Source organism: Rhinoraja longicauda, chromosome 20 (genome assembly GCF_053455715.1).
Source record: "Rhinoraja longicauda isolate Sanriku21f chromosome 20, sRhiLon1.1, whole genome shotgun sequence".
NCBI classification, from domain to species: Eukaryota; Metazoa; Chordata; class Chondrichthyes; order Rajiformes; family Arhynchobatidae; genus Rhinoraja; species Rhinoraja longicauda.
Window position 1 is genome coordinate 17,676,669 of NC_135972.1, and position 19,147 is coordinate 17,695,815.

Here is a 19,147-nt window from a genome sequence, read left to right on the forward strand (position 1 = left end):
ACCTGATGCAGAAGATGAGGTTAAACGAGGTGCACTTGGAATTCACACCTCCTGTCTTTTCATCTCTATACTTTGTCCAACTGTCCTAGAAGGACTGCTGGGGGTTCGACCCCCCCTCCCCAAGTACTTTCCCCTGCAACCATCTATTAAAACCTCCCTCACCTGTATCCACCTAATACCTAGCGGGGCTTTGTCCTGCCCCTTCTCCCTTCCAACTTTCAACTGTAAAGTGGACACTAACAGGCTACCACTGGGTCGAGGTCTTAGGTAAGTGAGCAAAGATCTGGCAAATAGAGCTTAATATGGAGAGAAAGAATGTTACCATTTTGGCAGGAAAAATTATTTAAATGGTGAGTGATTACAGAACTCGGATGCAGTGTTAAGTGTGTTCCAGTGCATGACTCAAAAAGGTGGGAATGCACATAGATGGAGAAGGTAACAGCATGTTATTAATTATTCTAAGGTGAATTAAAGACAAAAGTGGAGAAGTAATGCTTTAGTTTTACAGGAGACTGGTTAAGCCTCATCTGCAATGCTGTGAACCTTATAGGTACATGTCCACCACTGACTTTCCGGCAAGTGGTGGACCGGCACCTCGTTTAATGTGGACAATATCATAGGAGCGCTTGAAATCCCCCCGGACATTCCTCCAAAAATGTGGTGCCTCGGCCGGGTGAGGCGTCCGATCTTGATCTTGGTGCGCCGATCGGAGGGTCGAATTTGCCTCTTGCGGTAGGGGCTCTGGAACTCCGGCACCACCAGAGTCGACAGATCCATTCCCATAGCTGACTTTCACAGCCAATTGGCGGGCCGAATTTCCCACCTGCGGCCAGGGATCTGGATCTCCGCCCGGCTGGAGCTGGCAGATCTGTTCCCATAGCCAACTGCCAAGCCCAACTTTGCAGGCCGGTGTCTCAGTGTCCCTTTGTGTAAAGCAACATCTGCAGTTCCTTGTTTCTAGATTTTATATCAATCTGTATTGACTGGATCTTTTGGTGCAATTTGTCTGAGTGTTTATCCACATTTTTTCTCAAACGTTTAGGCTCTCAGCCTGGCTGGGCTAGGTAATCCTCAGATTTTGAACTATCACTTTGTGCATTAGAAAGTCCAAGTATGTAAAATTTCAGAACAGACTGAACAGACTGCTTGCAATGAATAAATTACCTGATCGGCTTTTGCTTTGTTCTGTCGTTTTCACACCTTACCTTTCTATATCTCTGGACTCTCTATCACCTTCATCTCGGTCTGAAGAAGGGTCTCGACCCAAAACGTCACCCATTCCTTATCTCCAGAGATGCTGCCTATCCCGCTGAGTTACTCCTGCATTTTGTGTCTATCTGCCCGCAATGAAGGCTTGCTCGCATTGCCATAGAGTAGATTGTGTAGGAAGGAACTGCAGATCCTGGTTTAAACTGAAGATAGACACAAAAAACTAGAGTAAAGCTTCAGACTGAAGAAGGGTCTCGACCCGAAACGTCACCCGTTCCCTCTCTCCAGCGATGCTGCCTGCCCCGCTGAGTTACTCCAGCTTTTTGTGTCTGTCTACACCATAGAATAGGTTTACGGGCGATGATACTTAATATCATAAAGTTTCTGTAAGTGTCCGACCCTGTTATTTTCTAGTATTCAAATGTAATTGACATTGATGTGAACTAGGCTCTGATGTTTGTAATGTCGCAATGAAATTTGTGGGAGAACTTTTGATGTGTCTTAATAGCAGGTATTATGTAAAAATAAAAATGTAATAGATATTTCCTTTCATCTTCAAATACTGCATTGAGCCACGTTCCTAATTAATTCTATCACTGGTGCTTTTCCTTTTACCCTTCAGGATGTTTATTCCTCATTTATTTGACTTCACTGCCATAGTTTTACTTTCAATTCTGACAGTGGTCCAAGTTTCACAGACTCATTTCAACAAACACTTCTTCAATTTGGATCTCTATTGGAAGAATGCCATGTGGAAAGGAGCTGTGCTGCTGGTTTGCTTTCTGGAGATCGTATTTCATGTCATAAGAAGTTTTTATTTCCTTTTCTACATTCTTAATCAGAAAAAAATGAGTAACAGAACAAAGTATCTCCCCCACCAAATTCCTGCAACATCTCTCTCCCACACATTGCATCTGGAAAAATAAGAGTTGGCTAGTATTATCAAATGTTGTGCCATATTCAATATCGGGTGGTTTTGGGAACCTCTCAGCCGCATACAATGCCCCATGAGAAGAATGTGTTTGTGACTGAACTTAAATTCTTGTATCTTGTACAACAGAACATGTTAGGGTGACTACTCCCTGTGGATTACATGCCATTTAAAAGAAGCAGACATGGTGTAGAAAATTTTCAGTGGCTTTCTTTGTTTGGGTGCTCTTTCTTAAACTTCAAAGGAAAAAAAGTAGTTAGAGATCCTGTCATTACAAAGTGCTTTATGCTCCAGGCAAAGTTTTCGTAAGGGTTATTTTTCAGTATTTTTTTTCTTCAAATTGAACTGCAAATCTTTAAAGTTGGTGGTGAAGGAGGGGGTGCTTGCAGCATTGTCAGATTTCTAAGGGCGAGCAAAGTGATTCTAAGTAAGAAATAAACTTTGACTGAAGCAAAGGTAGACCCAAAATGCTGGAGTAAGTGGGACAGGCAGCATCTCTGGAGAGAAGGAATGGGTGACGTTTCGGGTCGAGACCCTTCTTCAGACTTTAGACCACTCTCTCATCTCAGTGGCCTCCGAACTCCACCATGAATTCTATTTCCACTGCTGTAATCTTTGGTCTTCTGCACCCTTTTGTGAAAGGTACTGCCTAAAGATTTGAAGATCTGCTCCATTTTTTATTTAATATTGGTTATAATTAAGCATGAGCATGTTTTGTTTTCACTGTTTATGACATAGTTTGCATGGATCTTAGCTTAATGGAGCGCAATGAATATGTATGCAGGAAGGAATTGCTCTCCACTCCCTCTGAGCTTGTTTCTTGACACTTGATGTTTACTACTATATGTCCATACTGCTTCTACTTCTTACCTCTTTTACTTGCATTTGCCTTCCCATTATCCATCAGCTCCTTGTTCCTATTATCACCTCCACATGTCCCATTGAATGACCATATTGTGTCTCCGCCTCTGGACAGCACATACAGTGATACCTCTAGCCTTATGTTTTTTTTTGCCTGCTCCTTCCCACCTGCCTTTCATTATTTTCCTATGGCTATAGTGTCACCACATCCCAACCTCCTGCTGCTTTGTGTGGTGGCTCGGGCCTATTCTTAAAGTTTAAATCGCTGAATTAGCCATAATATAAGAAAATAACTGCAGATCCTGGTACAAATCGAAGGTATTTATTCACAAAATGCTGGAGTAACTCAGCAGGTCAGGCAGCATCTCGGGAGAGAAGGAATGGGTGACATTTAGCCACCCTAGTCATTGAGTGTCGTTGGCTTGCTTCGAATGAGAGGGAGATGAGGATAAGCTATTTAAAGTGTAGTGTTGACTCAACTGAAGCCATAGCTTTATTGCGATTTGGAATAAGCCACTGACTTGATCTTTGTGAGATACTGCGGGAAACCAGTGTGGTGATGAGTGTCATAGCTAGAGTACTGCTGCATTGTCATTCTGTACAGGACAGAGACTGGTTTGGTTGTTCGGTATTGCCCAAACAAATGGGGATAGGTGGCCATTCCAATTGATGCAAAACTGGTGATATGAGGTCGGAAGATAAACTCAAAAGTTAAAAAGAATATCAAGGTGAGAAATCACCATTTGGGATTACTGCTATTGAGAGTACACTCACTAATTGGTCGTTAGGCTGTCAGCTTTGCAACTATTTGATCTGGCATCCTGAACAAGTACATCAGTTGAGAAAGTTGAATATTTTGTTGGGATTTTTCTTAGCAGTTGTGATTAATTTTTGTCACTCGGTTTAATCTTAAATGTGAAGGGTGATACATGGTTGAACTAACCCAAAATTACAAGCAGTCTGTCATGTACAAATACTTCAACATTTAATTTGTCGCAACATTAATTTTTAGCAAAACACAAAGTGCTGGAGGAACTCAGCAAGTCAGGCAGCACTGCCTGGGGAGGGAATGGACATGTAACGGTTTGATAAACTCAGTTACCCAAACAGTAAAAAAGAAATGGGCAACCATTTGTTTGTAAAAGGTATCTGTTTAATGCAAAAACCACCCCTGCTGCACAAGGACCAGTGGAGTTCCGCAGGGATTTGTGCCGCCGAGACTTCTGTTTCTGTTATATATAAACTACCTGGATGAAAAAATGTAGATGGGTTAGTGAGTAAGTTTTTAGACAACACTGAAATTGGTGGAGTTGTAGACAGTAAGGAAGGCTGTGTAGGTATGCAGCAGGATATAGATCAGCTAGAGAAATGGGAGGTGAAGTTTAATCCAAGCATCTGTTGGAAGTCAAACGCAAGGGAAAGGTATATAGTTAATGCAAGACCCGCAACAGCATTGATGTACAGAGGGACCTCGGGGTCCAAGTCTGTAGGTCTCTGAAAGTGTCAACACGAGTAGCTACGAAGGTGTATGCAATGCTTGGCGTCATCGATTTGGGCATTGAGTATGGGAGTCGGGTTGCAGCTTTATAAGATTTTGGTTCAGCCGCATTTGGAATATTGTGTGCAATTCTGGTTGTCCCATTACAGGAATGATGTGACGTCTTCAGAGAGATGTTTCCCAGAATGCTGCCAGGATAAGAGGGCATTCACCATGAGGAGAGATTGGCCAAACTTGGTTTTCTGTGGAGCATCGGATGTTGAGGGGAGACCTCATAGAAGTATATAAAATGATGGGAGGCATAGATAGGGTATAACACAGTACAAATGCTTTTCCCAATGTGAAAATATCAAAAACTAGAGGGCATAGCTCTAAGATGAGAGGGGCAGCATTTAAGGGAGAAGTGCGGAGCAATTGTTTTTGTACAGTGTGGTAGATGCTTGGAATTTGCCTCCAGGAATCAGATACAATAGTGGCATTTAAAAGGCTTTTTTTTAATAGCACATGGATATGCAAGAAACAGGGGAAGATGAATCATGTGCAGACAGAGGAGATTAGTTTAATTTGGCATCATGTTTGGCACAAACATTGTTGGCCGAAGGGCCAAATCCAGTTATGCACTGTTCTGTGTTCTATGTAATGCTTTTGCTGAATGCTGTTGGCTTTACCAGCTAAACTTATTTAGTTGGCATGCTGTGTTTACTACTTTTGATTATCCTGGATCTTTACGAGCAATCATTCCTCATTACAAATGTAGACCATGCACAACTGGTCGTTGCTGAGGCCCAAGTCTTATTCCGAAAGTTGATATGTCTTATTAAAATACTAGTTTGGGCAGATGGCAGCAACCTGTTTCTATTTTGATACTTTGGTTACCCTCGGAAATAAGGTTAATATGATTAGATAAACTATATCCTCTAAGGAATGTATTTTGTCCCTGAGAATGAACTCTAATCTAAGAACTTGAATTCTTTATTTTCCCTCCTGCAGTTAACATGCATTATTGTTCATTTAGGACTTAAGTCTTCATTGCCAATTTGTTTGACTAAATACATTCAAATAAATGCTGTTAACATGTGATTTTAAATTTTAGATTTAATGTTGTCACACTGGGGTTTTATATATATATTTTAAATCAGGGATGCATTGAGCCCAGAGCATTGTTTTGAGTTTGGATCACCTCTCCCTTTGCCCACAATAACTGGTGTCTATCCTGGTCCTTGGACATGCTTGACCTTGTGACCCAGGGCTGCCACCAGCTTTGTGATGGTATGCAAATTTCCATATCCAAAAGTAAAATTGGATTTCTCATATGATGTTGGTATGGGGACAAAACCTGTAAAACAAATACATAGTGAGAGTGGGACCAGGAACCCCCAATCTTTAAAAAGAGCATCTTGTGTTCCCACTTAGCAGAGGCAATTTAATGGTGACTGAGTAGGTGTCGGCTGGAGACGAGGACACAATCAAGGGCAGACCTAGAAAGGCACATGTATTAACAGCTAGATCCAAATGGGACCGGCTGGCACTAGGAACCCAAGGTTAGAGACCTAAGAATTGTGTTGGGCACATTCTGATATTTTGTGCCAATGCCCATATCCTGGTAAGAATCCTGGTCTAGATCCAGCAGCATTATACTGTAGGCACGGGCTTGTCACTGTGATGGGCATGCAACACCTGCTGGCACTACAGTTTGCAAAGCTCTTTTAAAAACTGTTAGAGGCACGTGGCCGAGTAAGATTAAATTACCCTTCTTGTTATGGCCTCTGTATGAAGTTGTGTAAATAACGACAAGTAGTTAAACTTCATTATGTGCTTTATTGACCACGGGGCTGTGGAACAAAGATCAAGCCTGTGCATTCCATTCAAACACTCCCCAGAGTCTGTCTGAACCTCCCTAGCACACATGCGTTGGATAAGACATTCCATGAACAGTCCAAGGGAATACCCGGCATGGGTATTCTACAGCCTCTATCAAAGATTGATACTTTATTAGAAACGGCTGCGTCCACTGGAACTTCTGAAATTGGTTTGGTCCGTGAGCGTTGACTAGGAGGGAATGTATTCAGCTTCATTGAACAGTGTAACAATGTTCGTCCTCTGTAAGGAAGTTGTGAATACTTGGCTTTTTGTTTGTATTTTTTGACTGGGCTTTAATGTTGCCTCTTCAAGTTTTTTTCTGCATCTAATAGCGCAAACTTTGATTGTAATCTTTTTTAAAAAAAACGCCATTTAGGAGTGGTAAATTGGCAGATCCTGCATTAAATGTTGTTTTTCACAATATAAAGTCCATGGTTTTTTGGACAAGAGACATTTTGGCCCATTGACATGTTTTTCACATGGTACCTTGTGTTATACACCAGGACATGATGGGAGGAAGGAGGTTTTAAGGGGGTTAAGACAAGCTCAGTCTGTGGGCAAGAATGGGTAGAAAACTTGTGGAAGAGTGTGAGGTGATCCACTTGGGTGCATAAAACAAAAAAAAACAGATTTTATAAAAACAGTGATAGGTTGGGAAATATTGAAGTTTAAAGGGACCCAAGTCCACACAAGGCACTGAAAAAGAATAAAATAATTTGAAAGGAAAATTATTATAAAGCACCTTGATGAGATTGCAGTGAGAGTATGCTCAGTTTTGGTCTCCTAACTTAATTGATGTACAAGCCATAGTGAGAGTACAGTGAAGATTTACTATACCAGTTCCAAATGTGGGAAACTTGCTGAACGAAGAAAAATTACGGAAGCTAAGCTTGTATTTTCTGGAGTTCAGGAGAGTGAGAGGCGATTTCGTTGAAACATAAAATTCTTACAGGGTTCAATAGGCGAGATACGGGGAGGATGTTTACCCAGCTGAGGAGTCGTGAACCAAGGCCACAACTTGGATAAGGGTCAATCAGAACTAAAATGAGGAGATCTTGTAAATCTTTGAAATTCTCTGCCCTGGAGGAGATTTAATTAATTAAAAACAGGGGTTCCTACGAATCATGGGAAATGGAGATAAGACTTTGAATGGAGATCAACTTTGATCTGATGAACGGCAGAGCACATTGAAAGGATGGATGGCCTACTTCGCTCAGTTCTATATCTTTGTCCAAAACAAGATTAATCCACAATGTCTTGACCACAACGAACATTGATCTTCGATGTGTTGTCCATCTATGTGCATTCCTCGCCACAACCACCCTGCAGCCTGTATTGCAGGAGCAATATCACCAACAGAATCTGTCCACTTAATTCCATAATTTAATTTAAGGGCAACTTGAGCACTTGCAATATAATTTTTTGAATCAGTTAATAGCTTTGCTGTTTTTGTATGCAATTATTTACTTGTTACCTAAATTAGATTAAATGTAGTTTGACATATATTTAACTTACAACTTAATTCTTAGAATTCTAGCCTACAATTTAATCTTCCAATAATCTTCAATGTGTACTTAGTTGGTAAATTCATTCACTTGTCACTTTATAGCTGGATTTCATTGTGTAGATTTAGAGAGAGACAGTTCTAGAAAAAAAATGGGTTTAGGGGAAAATGTATCTGGAGTGAATATGAATTGTCTTTTAATGTTTACTTGATTCTCTTCCCCCCTCTTTCTGTAAACACAGGCTTGCAATAAGCCCCCGGAGGCATTTGGTTTTGAGCAGGCAGTCAGGGAGTACACTCTCCAGAGCTTCGGTGAGATGGCAGATAACTTCAAGTCAGATTATTTCAACATGCCAGTACATGTAAGTATGTTTGATGCCTAACTGCTGCTTATGTGGAAGCATTCCAACCAGAGAAGGATTGTTTGTGTGTTAAGTAGTTCAAAATCTTCCCACAGAAGATTGCAGTTAACTGAAGCTTACTCAAATCAGATAATGATGATCTGTTTATCCAAAACTAACTGCAAACCAGTACATGGGGTAGAAATATAAACTTTAATGCCAGTATATAAACAAAATGTTTGTTGCAGACAAATGAAAATTTCCTTTTTATATTCTCTTTATTAGTGCAAACTTATTAATACTTCCAGGTCAGCACCATTTTATGTTTGAGCAATGTTTTGGGGGTAAATATCCTCAATGTATCATTTGTTATCTTCCCCACCCTTAATTACCAGATATCATGGCAATTGTATGGGATATCTTGTGGCAACAGTATGCACCTAAAGTTTTGGGCATTAACACAGCAGTGCAATAGTATTAACTCGTGCACAACTATAAATGCTGAAACAGAAATGAAATTACGAGTAAAATTAGTTTTTCAATCAAGAGCAAAATCTCTTCGAATTTCTTTGAGATTTTAGTATAGAATTTTGGTTTCCCAAACTTGTAGTTGTTTTTATGATGTGCACTCTTATACTTTATGCCACAGAGTGGAGCACATTCACAGGAATGGACTGTGTCAGGGTGAAGGAGTGTTTGAGCAAGCATAAAATGCAAGTTTGTGACGTGTTGTTACAGCTATTGAGAAATTGATTGACTCAACATTAGGAAGAAAATGGTTCAGACAATGCAAGTTCTCTAATAAAAGACTGAAAATCCTGGAAATACCAAGCAATCTGTGGAGAGACCTTCTTCTATCGTGTCCATCATCCATGTTTCAAATGTTACATTACTGTCATCGTCTGTCCTGAAAAGGGCCCCAGCTTCCGGCGACAATTGGTGGGAGCCATCACTTGTACAATAGATGATGGTGGTAGCAGAATTAGCTCAGGACACTTCCAGTTTCCAGCCCTGCGACGTGGACGCTTCTGCTGTGGGGAGATGATGGTTCATTATTTCTGATGGAAGTCATTGATCCTACATGTGATTTCACTTCTCTCTCTACAGATTCTGTGAATCTGCTGAATATTTCTAGCAGTTTTCTATTTTATTTTTATTTGCAGCAATTACAATGTTATGCATTCATTTTCTCTGGAATTCTGATTTGTATTACATTTCACATAGAGGGATTAGAGAAAGAGAGAGAGTAGTTGGGGTCTTAGAGGGAGTAGGTGGGAAATGAGGTAGAGTTACAAGTTGCAATAAGGTTGAAATTAAACCAGTAACTGATGAACAAAGATCACTAAGTTGGCTACTTTTCCCAACACATGTTCAGGCTCTTGAGTGCTGTGATCGGCATGAACACGACTTTCAGAGGAGAGCCCAATTTCTTAGATTTGCTGGTTAGGTGTTAACAAGCTGTACTTTGTAGTTTTGAACTGAATGATTCAAAGATGTCATCATTAAAGATTCGCTTATTATGGGCATTGAAAATGGGCAAATAAATAATCAGTCAAAGATCCTTCATTACAAAGTAATGGGCAAAAAAAACAGTATCTGATATATGAGCTCCATGATAGAATGTTTTATGAGTTATTTTTTGACTGATTTTAATGAATGACTGTTGGACGAGGAACAAAGTCAGCTTATCAAAATAAATGTTCCTTGGGACTTTCAATTATACAGTAAATCCTCGTTATAATGGATCGGGGGTGGGGGATGATGTCCTTTATAACCGAGTAAGGGGCTAAATATTAACTTGTTTATGGGATGAAGCCTGGCGACATGGATTAAACTAGGGGGAATTCACAGCCCGGGGAGCCGCAGAGTGACGCGGTTGCAGTGCCGCGCACTGTGCCTGCATCCAACTCTGAGAAACCTCACTTTGTTGCAGCGCCCAGTGCAATGCTCTTCATGAGTCTTCGCTCTCTCCTCAGCCACCACCTTTCCGCTGCGCTGTGTGCAGCCCGTCAGCCATCTCCATGAACGCATGCCTCAGTCTGAACACCTTTATAAACATAGTGCTGGGTAAAATATTAACTCCTTTACATAGTATTGTCACTAATGTCCTTTTTCTTCCCATCCTTTCTTTCTCTATCATTCCCACCTTTTCTGCTTCTCTTTGTCCTCTTGAATGTATGTTGCACTTGTTTTCTCATGGCCCCTCATTCTGGCACACGCACACCTTTGTCTGGCTCTCACTGGCCTGTTCTTTTATTCCGTCCTATGTGCTAATTCTGCTCTTTTATTCTGACCCCAATGCTATCTTTCTCTCATTTGCTTGCTTTCTTTCACTTTGGCATATACTAATGCTGGTCTTCTCCCTATTTCTCTCTGTGGCCTGCTCATTGCCATGTCCTCTCGATCGTTGTCTCTCTCTCTCTCTCTCTCGATCGTTCTCTCTCTCGATCGTTCTCTCTCTCTCTCTCTCTCTCTCTCTATCTCTCTCTCTCTCTCTCTCTCTCTCTCTCTCTTCTCTCTCTCTTCTCTCTCTCTCTCTCCTCTCTCTCTCTCTCTCTCTCTCTCTCTCTCTCTCTCTCTCTCTCTCTCTCTCTCTCTCTCTCTCTCTCTCTCTCTTCTCTCGCGCTCTCTCTCGCGCTCTCTCTCTCGCTCTCTCGCGCTCTCTCTCGCGCTCTCTCTCGCGCTCTCTCTCTCTCGCGCTCTCTCTCTCTCTCTCTCTCGCGCTCTTCCGCTCTCTCGCTCTCTCGCTCTCTCGCGCTCTCTCGCTCTCATCGCTCTCTCGCTCTCGCTCTCGCTCTCCCCCTCTCGCTCTCTCCCCCTCTCGCTCTCTCCCCCTCTCTCCCCCTCTCTCCCCCTCTCTCCCCCTCTCTCCCCCTCTCTCCCCTCTCTCCCCCTCTCTCCCCCTCTCTCCCCCTCTCTCCCCCTCTCTCCCCCTCTCTCCCCCTCTCTCCCCCTCTCTCCCCCTCTCTCCCCTCTCTCCCCTCTCTCCCCCTCTCTCCCCCTCTCTCCCCCTCTCTCCCCCTCTCTCCCCCTCTCTCCCCCTCTCTCCCCCTCTCTCCCCCTCTCTCCCCCTCTCTCCCCCTCTCTCCCCCTCTCTCCCCCTCTCTCCCCCTCTCTCCCCCTCTCTCCCCCTCTCTCCCCCTCTCTCCCCCTCTCTCCCCCTCTCTCCCCCTCTCTCCCCCTCTCTCCCCCTCTCTCCCCCTCTCTCCCCCTCTCTCCCCCTCTCTCCCCCTCTCTCCCCCTCTCTCCCCCTCTCTCCCCCTCTCTCCCCCTCTCTCCCCCTCTCTCCCCCTCTCTCCCCCTCTCTCCCCCTCTCTCCCCCTCTCTCCCCCTCTCTCCCCCTCTCTCCCCCTCTCTCCCCCTCTCTCCCCCTCTCTCCCCCTCTCTCCCCCTCTCTCCCCCTCTTTTCTCCTCTTTTCTCCTCTTCTCTCTCCTCTTTTCTCCTCTTCTCCTCTTCTCTCTCCTCTTTTCTCCTCTTCTCTCTCCTCTTTTCTCCTCTTCTCTCTCCTCTTTTCTCCTCTTCTCTCTCCTCTTTTCTCCTCTTCTCTCTCCTCTTTTCTCCTCTTCTCTCTCCTCTTTTCTCCTCTTCTCTCTCCTCCTTTCTCCTCTTCTCTCTCCTCTTCTCTCTCTTTACTTCCTTCACATGTAGATGGTCCCAACGGAGCTGGTGGAGAAGGAATTCTGGCGACTTGTCAGTAGCATTGAGGAGGATGTTATTGTGGAGTATGGTGCTGACATCACATCAAAGGAATTTGGCAGTGGATTCCCACTCAAAGAGAACAGAAGGAGGCTGTTACCTGAAGAGGAGGTAAGAGTTTATTGTTAAGTCCCTCCACATTCTCCACCTTGCACCACATCCGCAAGCACCAACTTCCCAACTGGAATAAGACTACTGAGGAACTAGATTGAAATGTACTCATTTCTTCAGTGGTGTATTGGAAAATTAACTCAGTTTGGAGTACATTGCAGTTGTAGCCATTTGCAGATTGCAAATCGCAAAATATTCAGAGCATTTGACATCAGAATCAGAATCTACACACATGATTAATTCAGAAGGTTATATTGTTTGCCTGCATTGCCAACATAAATCTCCCAGGTGCTTCAGATAACCTGTACGTTAACTTTGAAATACTTTGTATGCAAGGATACCATAATCCCTTTGGACATTAACATCTTTCAATCTCTTATCATTTAAAAAAATACTTCTACCACATTTTGGTTTTGGATCCATAAACCCTCCTTAACTACCAAGTTCATTATGCAATTCTAAATATAAATATTCTGTTCCCTCATTGGTTCTTCAGCATACTGATCTGGAAAACCATCTCTTATACACTTCATAACTCATCCTCCATACTTGCAGTGCTGATTTGGTTTGCAGAATCCAATATGTCACTTAGTCTTTTTTGATTATTGCATTGTTCAATGGTTCTTTATTGCCACATGTACCGAAGTACAGTGAAATTACTTTTTTTCCATGCAGTTCAGCAAAGTTTTACTATACATAAGCACAATCCTAGATTAAGTACAATGGTTTACTGTGCGGCACCACACAACGGGTCAGACAATATTTCCAGAGAACATGGATCCACGTTACATTCAATTCTAGTTTCCTGATTGATGTGATATCCTTTATTACTGTTATTGGGGAGATTTGTAAACGACAAACATTGTTTTCTGCCCCTTGCTGCTTCTTATTTCCGTCCAGTAATTTGCTAGCATGTTATGAATGAAATGCACATTAAAATAAAGAACCTTCAGTTTTGTCTTTCTGAAATTTTTCTCTGCTTTATCTCTGAAAAGGAGGCATATTTTCTTCCTTTCTGACAGACTTTGGTTATTACCAACCCGTTTGTTTCCCTGCATAATCGTTTTGTTAGGATAGTTCATGCCATCTGTGATGGGTGGAGAAAGAAAGAATAGGAGAGCTACAGTGAAAGGTGATTCTGAAGTTGGGCAGGCAGATACAACTCCAGGATGGTGTATTTGATCTGCGTGTCAGTTAAGGATGGCGCAAAGCATCGATGGATAATTCTGAAGATGAATAGCCAGATCTTATTTCCGTACCAAAAATGTCAGAACATTTGCAATATGGGAGTAGGTAGTTCAGTGAACCATGCTGATCCGAAAAGTGCTTGCTACTAAGCTGAATCCCAATTTCCAGCAGTTGATCTATAGACACACATTATGGTTCTTCACCAACATGCTTCAGAACTTTTTAAACATGGGCAGTGAGTTCCCGTTAACCTCGTGTGTGGAAAAAGGTGTCCTCCAATGCTTCTACTACTTTAAATACACACCCCTTGCTAAGAGAAATAGGAGTTTTCCATTTAACCCATTTTGCACCTCATAATTTTATAGGCTTCCATTGTCTCTCTTCAGCCTTCTCTTACAAATAAACCAGTCCCTTGTAGCGGCCCCTGGTGGTGAACCACACGCAGTACATAACCTTCGGCTCGGGAGAGGTCACCAGTATGGGCAGCTGGTGTGCGGCAGAGAGGAGTGGTGTAGTGAATTAAAGTGGTGTTGGACGAACTTCGTGTGCTGCCTCATTCTTTGAGTGTGTCCGCTGCATCTGGTAACCAGCTGACGTCCAAAATAGAGATTTCGGAGGATCAAAATGCATGCCGCCAGTGACCAACCCGCCGACTAGGCCCAACTCAACGTTGTCGCCCTGAAACTGCCGACTTTCTGGACCGCCCAGCCACGGGTATGGTTTCAACAGGCCGAGGCGCAGTTTTATCTTCGCGGGGTCACGACTGATGAGACCCGCTACTATTACGTGGTTGGTGCGCTCGACCAAGAGATGGCCAGTCGGGTACTTCCTTACCTGCAGAATCCACCGGCGGCTGGGAAATATGGGGGCCTCAAGGCGCTGCTGCTCCATACTTACAGCCTCAGTCGTCTGGAACGGGCAGCACATATATTTTCAACATGGGCGGGCTCATGGACGGCCACCAGCCCTACATGTTATTCGAATACACCTTTTTGCAGCAGCTTCCTGATATTCGCCTGCTCCTCGCAGGGGTGAGTGTCCAAGACCCTCTGGCTCTAGCGGAGCGTGCCGACGAGATGTGACTGGCCAGGCGGCAGGAAGTGGGATCGGGTGTCCACTGTGATGTCTTGAGCTCAGACACAGAATAACTAGTTAATTCACTGCTGACTGGAACATGACTGCACAGCTGTACTGTGGTTTATTCAATCATTTACAATCCTCCAACCAAAGGTGGCGCTATTACAACTCCTTCCACCCTAATAAAAAAAATCCATGTGGACATTTTGTTTTGAATATAACCAACGGTATGAAATTATTACAATCTTGTCTGATAGTTTACTTTTATATAACCTGAATAAAATGAGGGCATCATGCATATATGTTGCATATACAATAATATGTGCATTTCAGGAAATAACCACAAATTTAACCTAACCACTGGGTTTCTCCTTCTTTCTGGATATCTTCCGTGACCAAAAGTTTCTGACTGTTTAGAACCACTAGGACTCATTTTTAATTGAGTCAAGCCTTCCTTTTGACCTACATTCATAGATTCCAGTTCATTAGTCAATTTTGTTTGACTGTCAACCCCACTTGAACCTCCATTTTCAGGCTGATTCAAACTCTCACTAACTTGTGTACCTTCTTGTACCATTTCTGGTTCATCTGGTACCTGTACTTGAGTGGTAACCCAATTATCTGACTCGTCTAATTTGTTTGATTTCAACCCTGTGTGCTTCTATATGCAACCCTATATTCCTGCACTCTTGACAAAAATCTGTCAGTGCGAGTAGCCTTCCGAATGTCCCCTGATGTGATAGGTAACTCATCTACATGAGAGAAGTAAAACAAGTCCTCTCAGTCTGGGGTAACCTCCGATTCCAAAGGTGATAGAAACATAGAAACATAGAAAATAGGTGCAGGAGTAGGCCATTCGGCCCTTCGAGCCTGCACCGCCATTCAATATGATCATGGCATCAGCATTGCTGTGCTCTGCTGTCTTACGATACTGAATATCATACTGGTATGCAGACAATATCAATGCCCATCTTTGCATTCTGGCTGCTGCCAGAGTTGGTATGTGTGCTTTTGGATTTAGGATCACTGTCAACGGCTGGTGATCTGTCTCGATTACAAACCTTCTCCAATACAAGTATTTGTGAAACCTCCTAACGACAAAAATCAATGCAAGAGCCTCTCGCTCTATTTACGCATAATTTCTCTCACTGGCATTGAGTGTTCTCGACACAAATGCTATTGGCCTTTCCTCCATTTTCTAACACATGAGAGATCACGCACCAACACCATATGGTGAAGCATCACATTGCTAACTTCATTGGCTTATTGACATCGTAATGAACAAGCATTGAACTCTCTGCCAACTGAGCTTTACATGACTTGAAAGCTTGATTACATTTACGTGTCCACTTCATGGTACATCTTTTCTCATAAGCTCATTCAAGGGATGTAAACAGGTGGACAGATTTGGCACAAACTTCCCATAATAATGCACTAATCCTAAAAAGGATCGGATCTCACATATGTTTCTGGGAGTGGGTGCATTCTTGATCGCATCAACTTTACCCTTGGTGGGGTGTAGACCATCCTTGTCTATCTTATGACCCAAATACTCTACCGAGTTCTGAAAGAACTCACACTTCTGTGCCTTCACTCTTACACTATGCGTTTCAAGTCGTATGAGTACCACTTCCAATCTTTCATCATGTGTCTGCCTGTCAGGCTGAGATGAGGATCTCATCCAAGTAACACACCACACCTTCAATTCCCTCTAGAATTTGTGTCATTACCCCTTGAAAAATCCCTGGGGCTGATGATATACCAAATGGAAGCCTATTGAACTGAAACAATCCCAAATGAGTGTTAATAGTTAGCTTGGATTTAGATTTGTCATCTACGCCTAACTGCAAGTAGGCATTTGTCAAGTCCATTTTTGTGAAGACTTGGCCGCCTGTGAGGGTGCTAAACAAATCCTCTGCCGTTGGTAGGGTATCTGGTATGCTATCTTCAAGTACCTGGTTTACGGTCACCTTATAATCCCCACAAAGTTTAACATTACCATCAGTTTTAGGTACAACTACAATGGGTGGTGCCCATTCACTACTTTCTACCTTACTGATAATGTTCTCAGCTTCAAGTCTTTTCAGTTCTTTCTCAACCTTGTCCTTAAGAGCATACGGCACAACCCGTGGTTTGCAATGCACTAGTGTCGCATCCTGCTTCACGCGTACGTTCGCCTTGTACCCCTTGATTGGCTCTCCCTGGTCGCTAAACACCATTGGATGTTGCTTGATTACGTCCTCCGGACACTTGAATTCTTCACGTACGAGGAATATCTCGTTCCAGTTGAGCTTCAAGATCTGCAGCCAATTCCGACCTAGCAACGCAGGTTTATCTCCCTTTACAACTACAAGATTCACTGCCTATATGCCTGGGACCGGCGTTTGGGCCAAAGATTTCTAGTGGATACGGGGCCCGAAGTCAGCATTGTGCCCCCTTCCGGGATGGACACGTGTGCTGGTAAACGGGGGCCCTCTTTGACCGGCACTAATGGCAGCTCCATACGAACGTATGGCGTCCGCACCATACCCCTGATCTTTGCCGCTTGCCACTATTCCGGGCCATTTACCATGGCGGAACTATCCCAGCCACTGTTGGGCGTGGATTTCCTCCGGGCGCAATCTCTGTTGGAGGACATGAGGGGACAACACCTTGTCCATGCTTCTACGCTTGAAGCAATCCCCTTGCGTTCTCCTGCGTCCGCTGTGCCAGTCCGCAACCCGATGGCGGCGGTGGATAACATCTACGCCCAGATTTTGGCCGATTTCCCAGCAATCCTGACCCCTCAATTCAACTCAACCAACCCAAAGCATGGGGTTCAACACCATATTCTCACTTCGGGACCACTGCTTCACGCCCGCACCTGCAGACTGGCCCCCGACAAAAATCCAGATTGCGAAAGCGGAGTTTCGGAAGATGGAAGCCATGGGAATTGTTCGACGCTCAAACAGCCCATGGGCTTCCCCACTGCACATGGTGCCCAAGGTCTCCCACGGCTGGAGGCCTTGTGGCGACTACCGCCGCCTAAATGACGCCATAATTGCAGACCGGTATCCCATCCCGCACATTCAGGACTTCTATGCCCATCTGGCTGGGGCTAAGGTTTTTTTCTAAGATCGACTTGGCCTGGGGTTACCTTCAGATCCCTGTACGACCGGTGCTGAAAACCGCCATCATCACCCCTTTCGGATTGTTCGAATTCCTTCGTATGCCCTTTGGCCTTAAGAACACCGCGCAGGCATTCCAATGCCTGATGGACACCGTGGGGCGGGGGCTTGATTCCATCTTCATTTATATGGATTACATCTTGGTGGCGAGTCGGTCGCGGCAGGAGCATTGCGCCCACCTCCGTCTGTTGTGCCAGCACCTCAACGAATTCAGACTTGTGATCAACCCGGATAAGTGCCGGTTCGGCCTCCGAGCCGTCGATTTCCTGGGCCACCGTGTGATGCAGCACGGTGCGGTGCCCTTACCAGACAGGGTGGAGGCCATTTGCCGGTTTCCACGGCTGTCCACAGTGCGGCCATCGGGTGTTTGTGAGCATGGTCCAATTTTACCACCGATTTGTGCCGGCGATGGCAAGGATACTGCGGCCCCTATTCCAGCTGTTGTCAGGTACGCGGCGGGACAGCTTTCGATGGGGCGAAAGAAGCGTTGGCTCGGGCGACAATGCTAGTGCATCCGCGGGTCGACTCCCCCCACAGCACTAGCCGTGGATACCTCGGACTCTGCGGTCGGCAGCGTGTTGGAGCAGTCTTTTGACGGTCACTGGCGGCCTCTCCTTTTTCAGCCGCCAACTTAGCCTGGCGGAGTGTAATTTAAACACATTCAACCGGGAGCTGCTCGCCTTACACCTGGCGGTTAGGCATTTTCGGTATTTCCTGGAGGGCCGAGACTTCATCGCCCTTACCGACCATAAGTCCCTCACCTTCGTGTTTGCCAAGGTTGCGGACCCTTAGTCCACTCGGCAGCTGCGCCAACACACGGCAATCTCGGAGTTTACCAGGGACATCCGCCACATCGCCGGAAATAGTAACCTGGTCGCGTACGCCTTGTCCTGCCCGGCTGTGGTAGCCATTCTCGACGAGGCCCCGAGGAATTGATTATTCCGCTTTGGTGGCAGCACAGCTGGTGGACGAGGAGATGAAGGTGTACCGAACTGCCATCACAGGTCTGGTGCTCCAGGATGTTCCTTTGGGTCCCGCTGGCATCACCGCCCTGTGTGACGCGTCGATCCGGTGGCCTGGTGTCGTCGGGTTTTCAACGCCATTCACAGTTTGGCCCACCCATCTATCCAGGCAACGGTGGCGTTGGTTGCTGCAAATTTCGTGTGGCATGGGTCGTCGCGGAAGCAGGTCGGTCACTGGACCCGGACATGCATTGCATGTCAAACATCGAAGGTTCAGCGGTACGTCCGGGCGCCAGTTCAAGACTTTGCAGTGCCTCGCTGGCGTTTCGACCATGTCCACGTTGATATCGTGGGGCCGCTGCCTCCGTCCCAAGGCATCTCGCATCTGCTTACGGTGGTGGACCGTTTCACGCGGTGGTCGGAGGCCATCCCGCTCATCGACACATCGGCCCTGTCGTGCACGTGCCCTGGTGGCCTATTGGATTGCCTGTTTTGGGGTTCCGCTGGACATCTCGTCCGACCGGGGTGCCCAGTTCACGGCACAGCTGTGGTCCGCAATGGCTCGCCTGTTGGGGACTCTGCTCCACCACTCGACGGCTTACCACCCCATGTCCAATAGGTTGGTGGAACGTTTCCACCACTGTCTTAAGGACGCTTTGAAGGCTCGCCTCACCGGTCCTGGCTGGATGGACGAGTTCCCATGGGTCCTGTTGGGGATTCGCACCGCCCTAAAGGAGGACT

At 44.9% G+C, this 19,147-nt stretch overlaps 1 protein-coding gene across 3 annotated transcripts in view; it reads left to right on the top strand.

Annotated features, from left to right (window-relative positions):
- Positions 1 to 19,147, top strand: part of kdm5a (lysine demethylase 5A) — a 132,270-nt gene that overhangs the window by 58,367 nt on the left and 54,756 nt on the right. For all 3 annotated transcript variants that reach the window (XM_078417052.1, XM_078417053.1, XM_078417054.1), the window contains 2 exons: positions 8,106 to 8,225; positions 11,854 to 12,012. In XM_078417052.1, the coding sequence (XP_078273178.1) occupies positions 8,106 to 8,225; positions 11,854 to 12,012 (279 nt within the window). The remainder of the gene's footprint in view (positions 1 to 8,105; positions 8,226 to 11,853; positions 12,013 to 19,147) is intronic.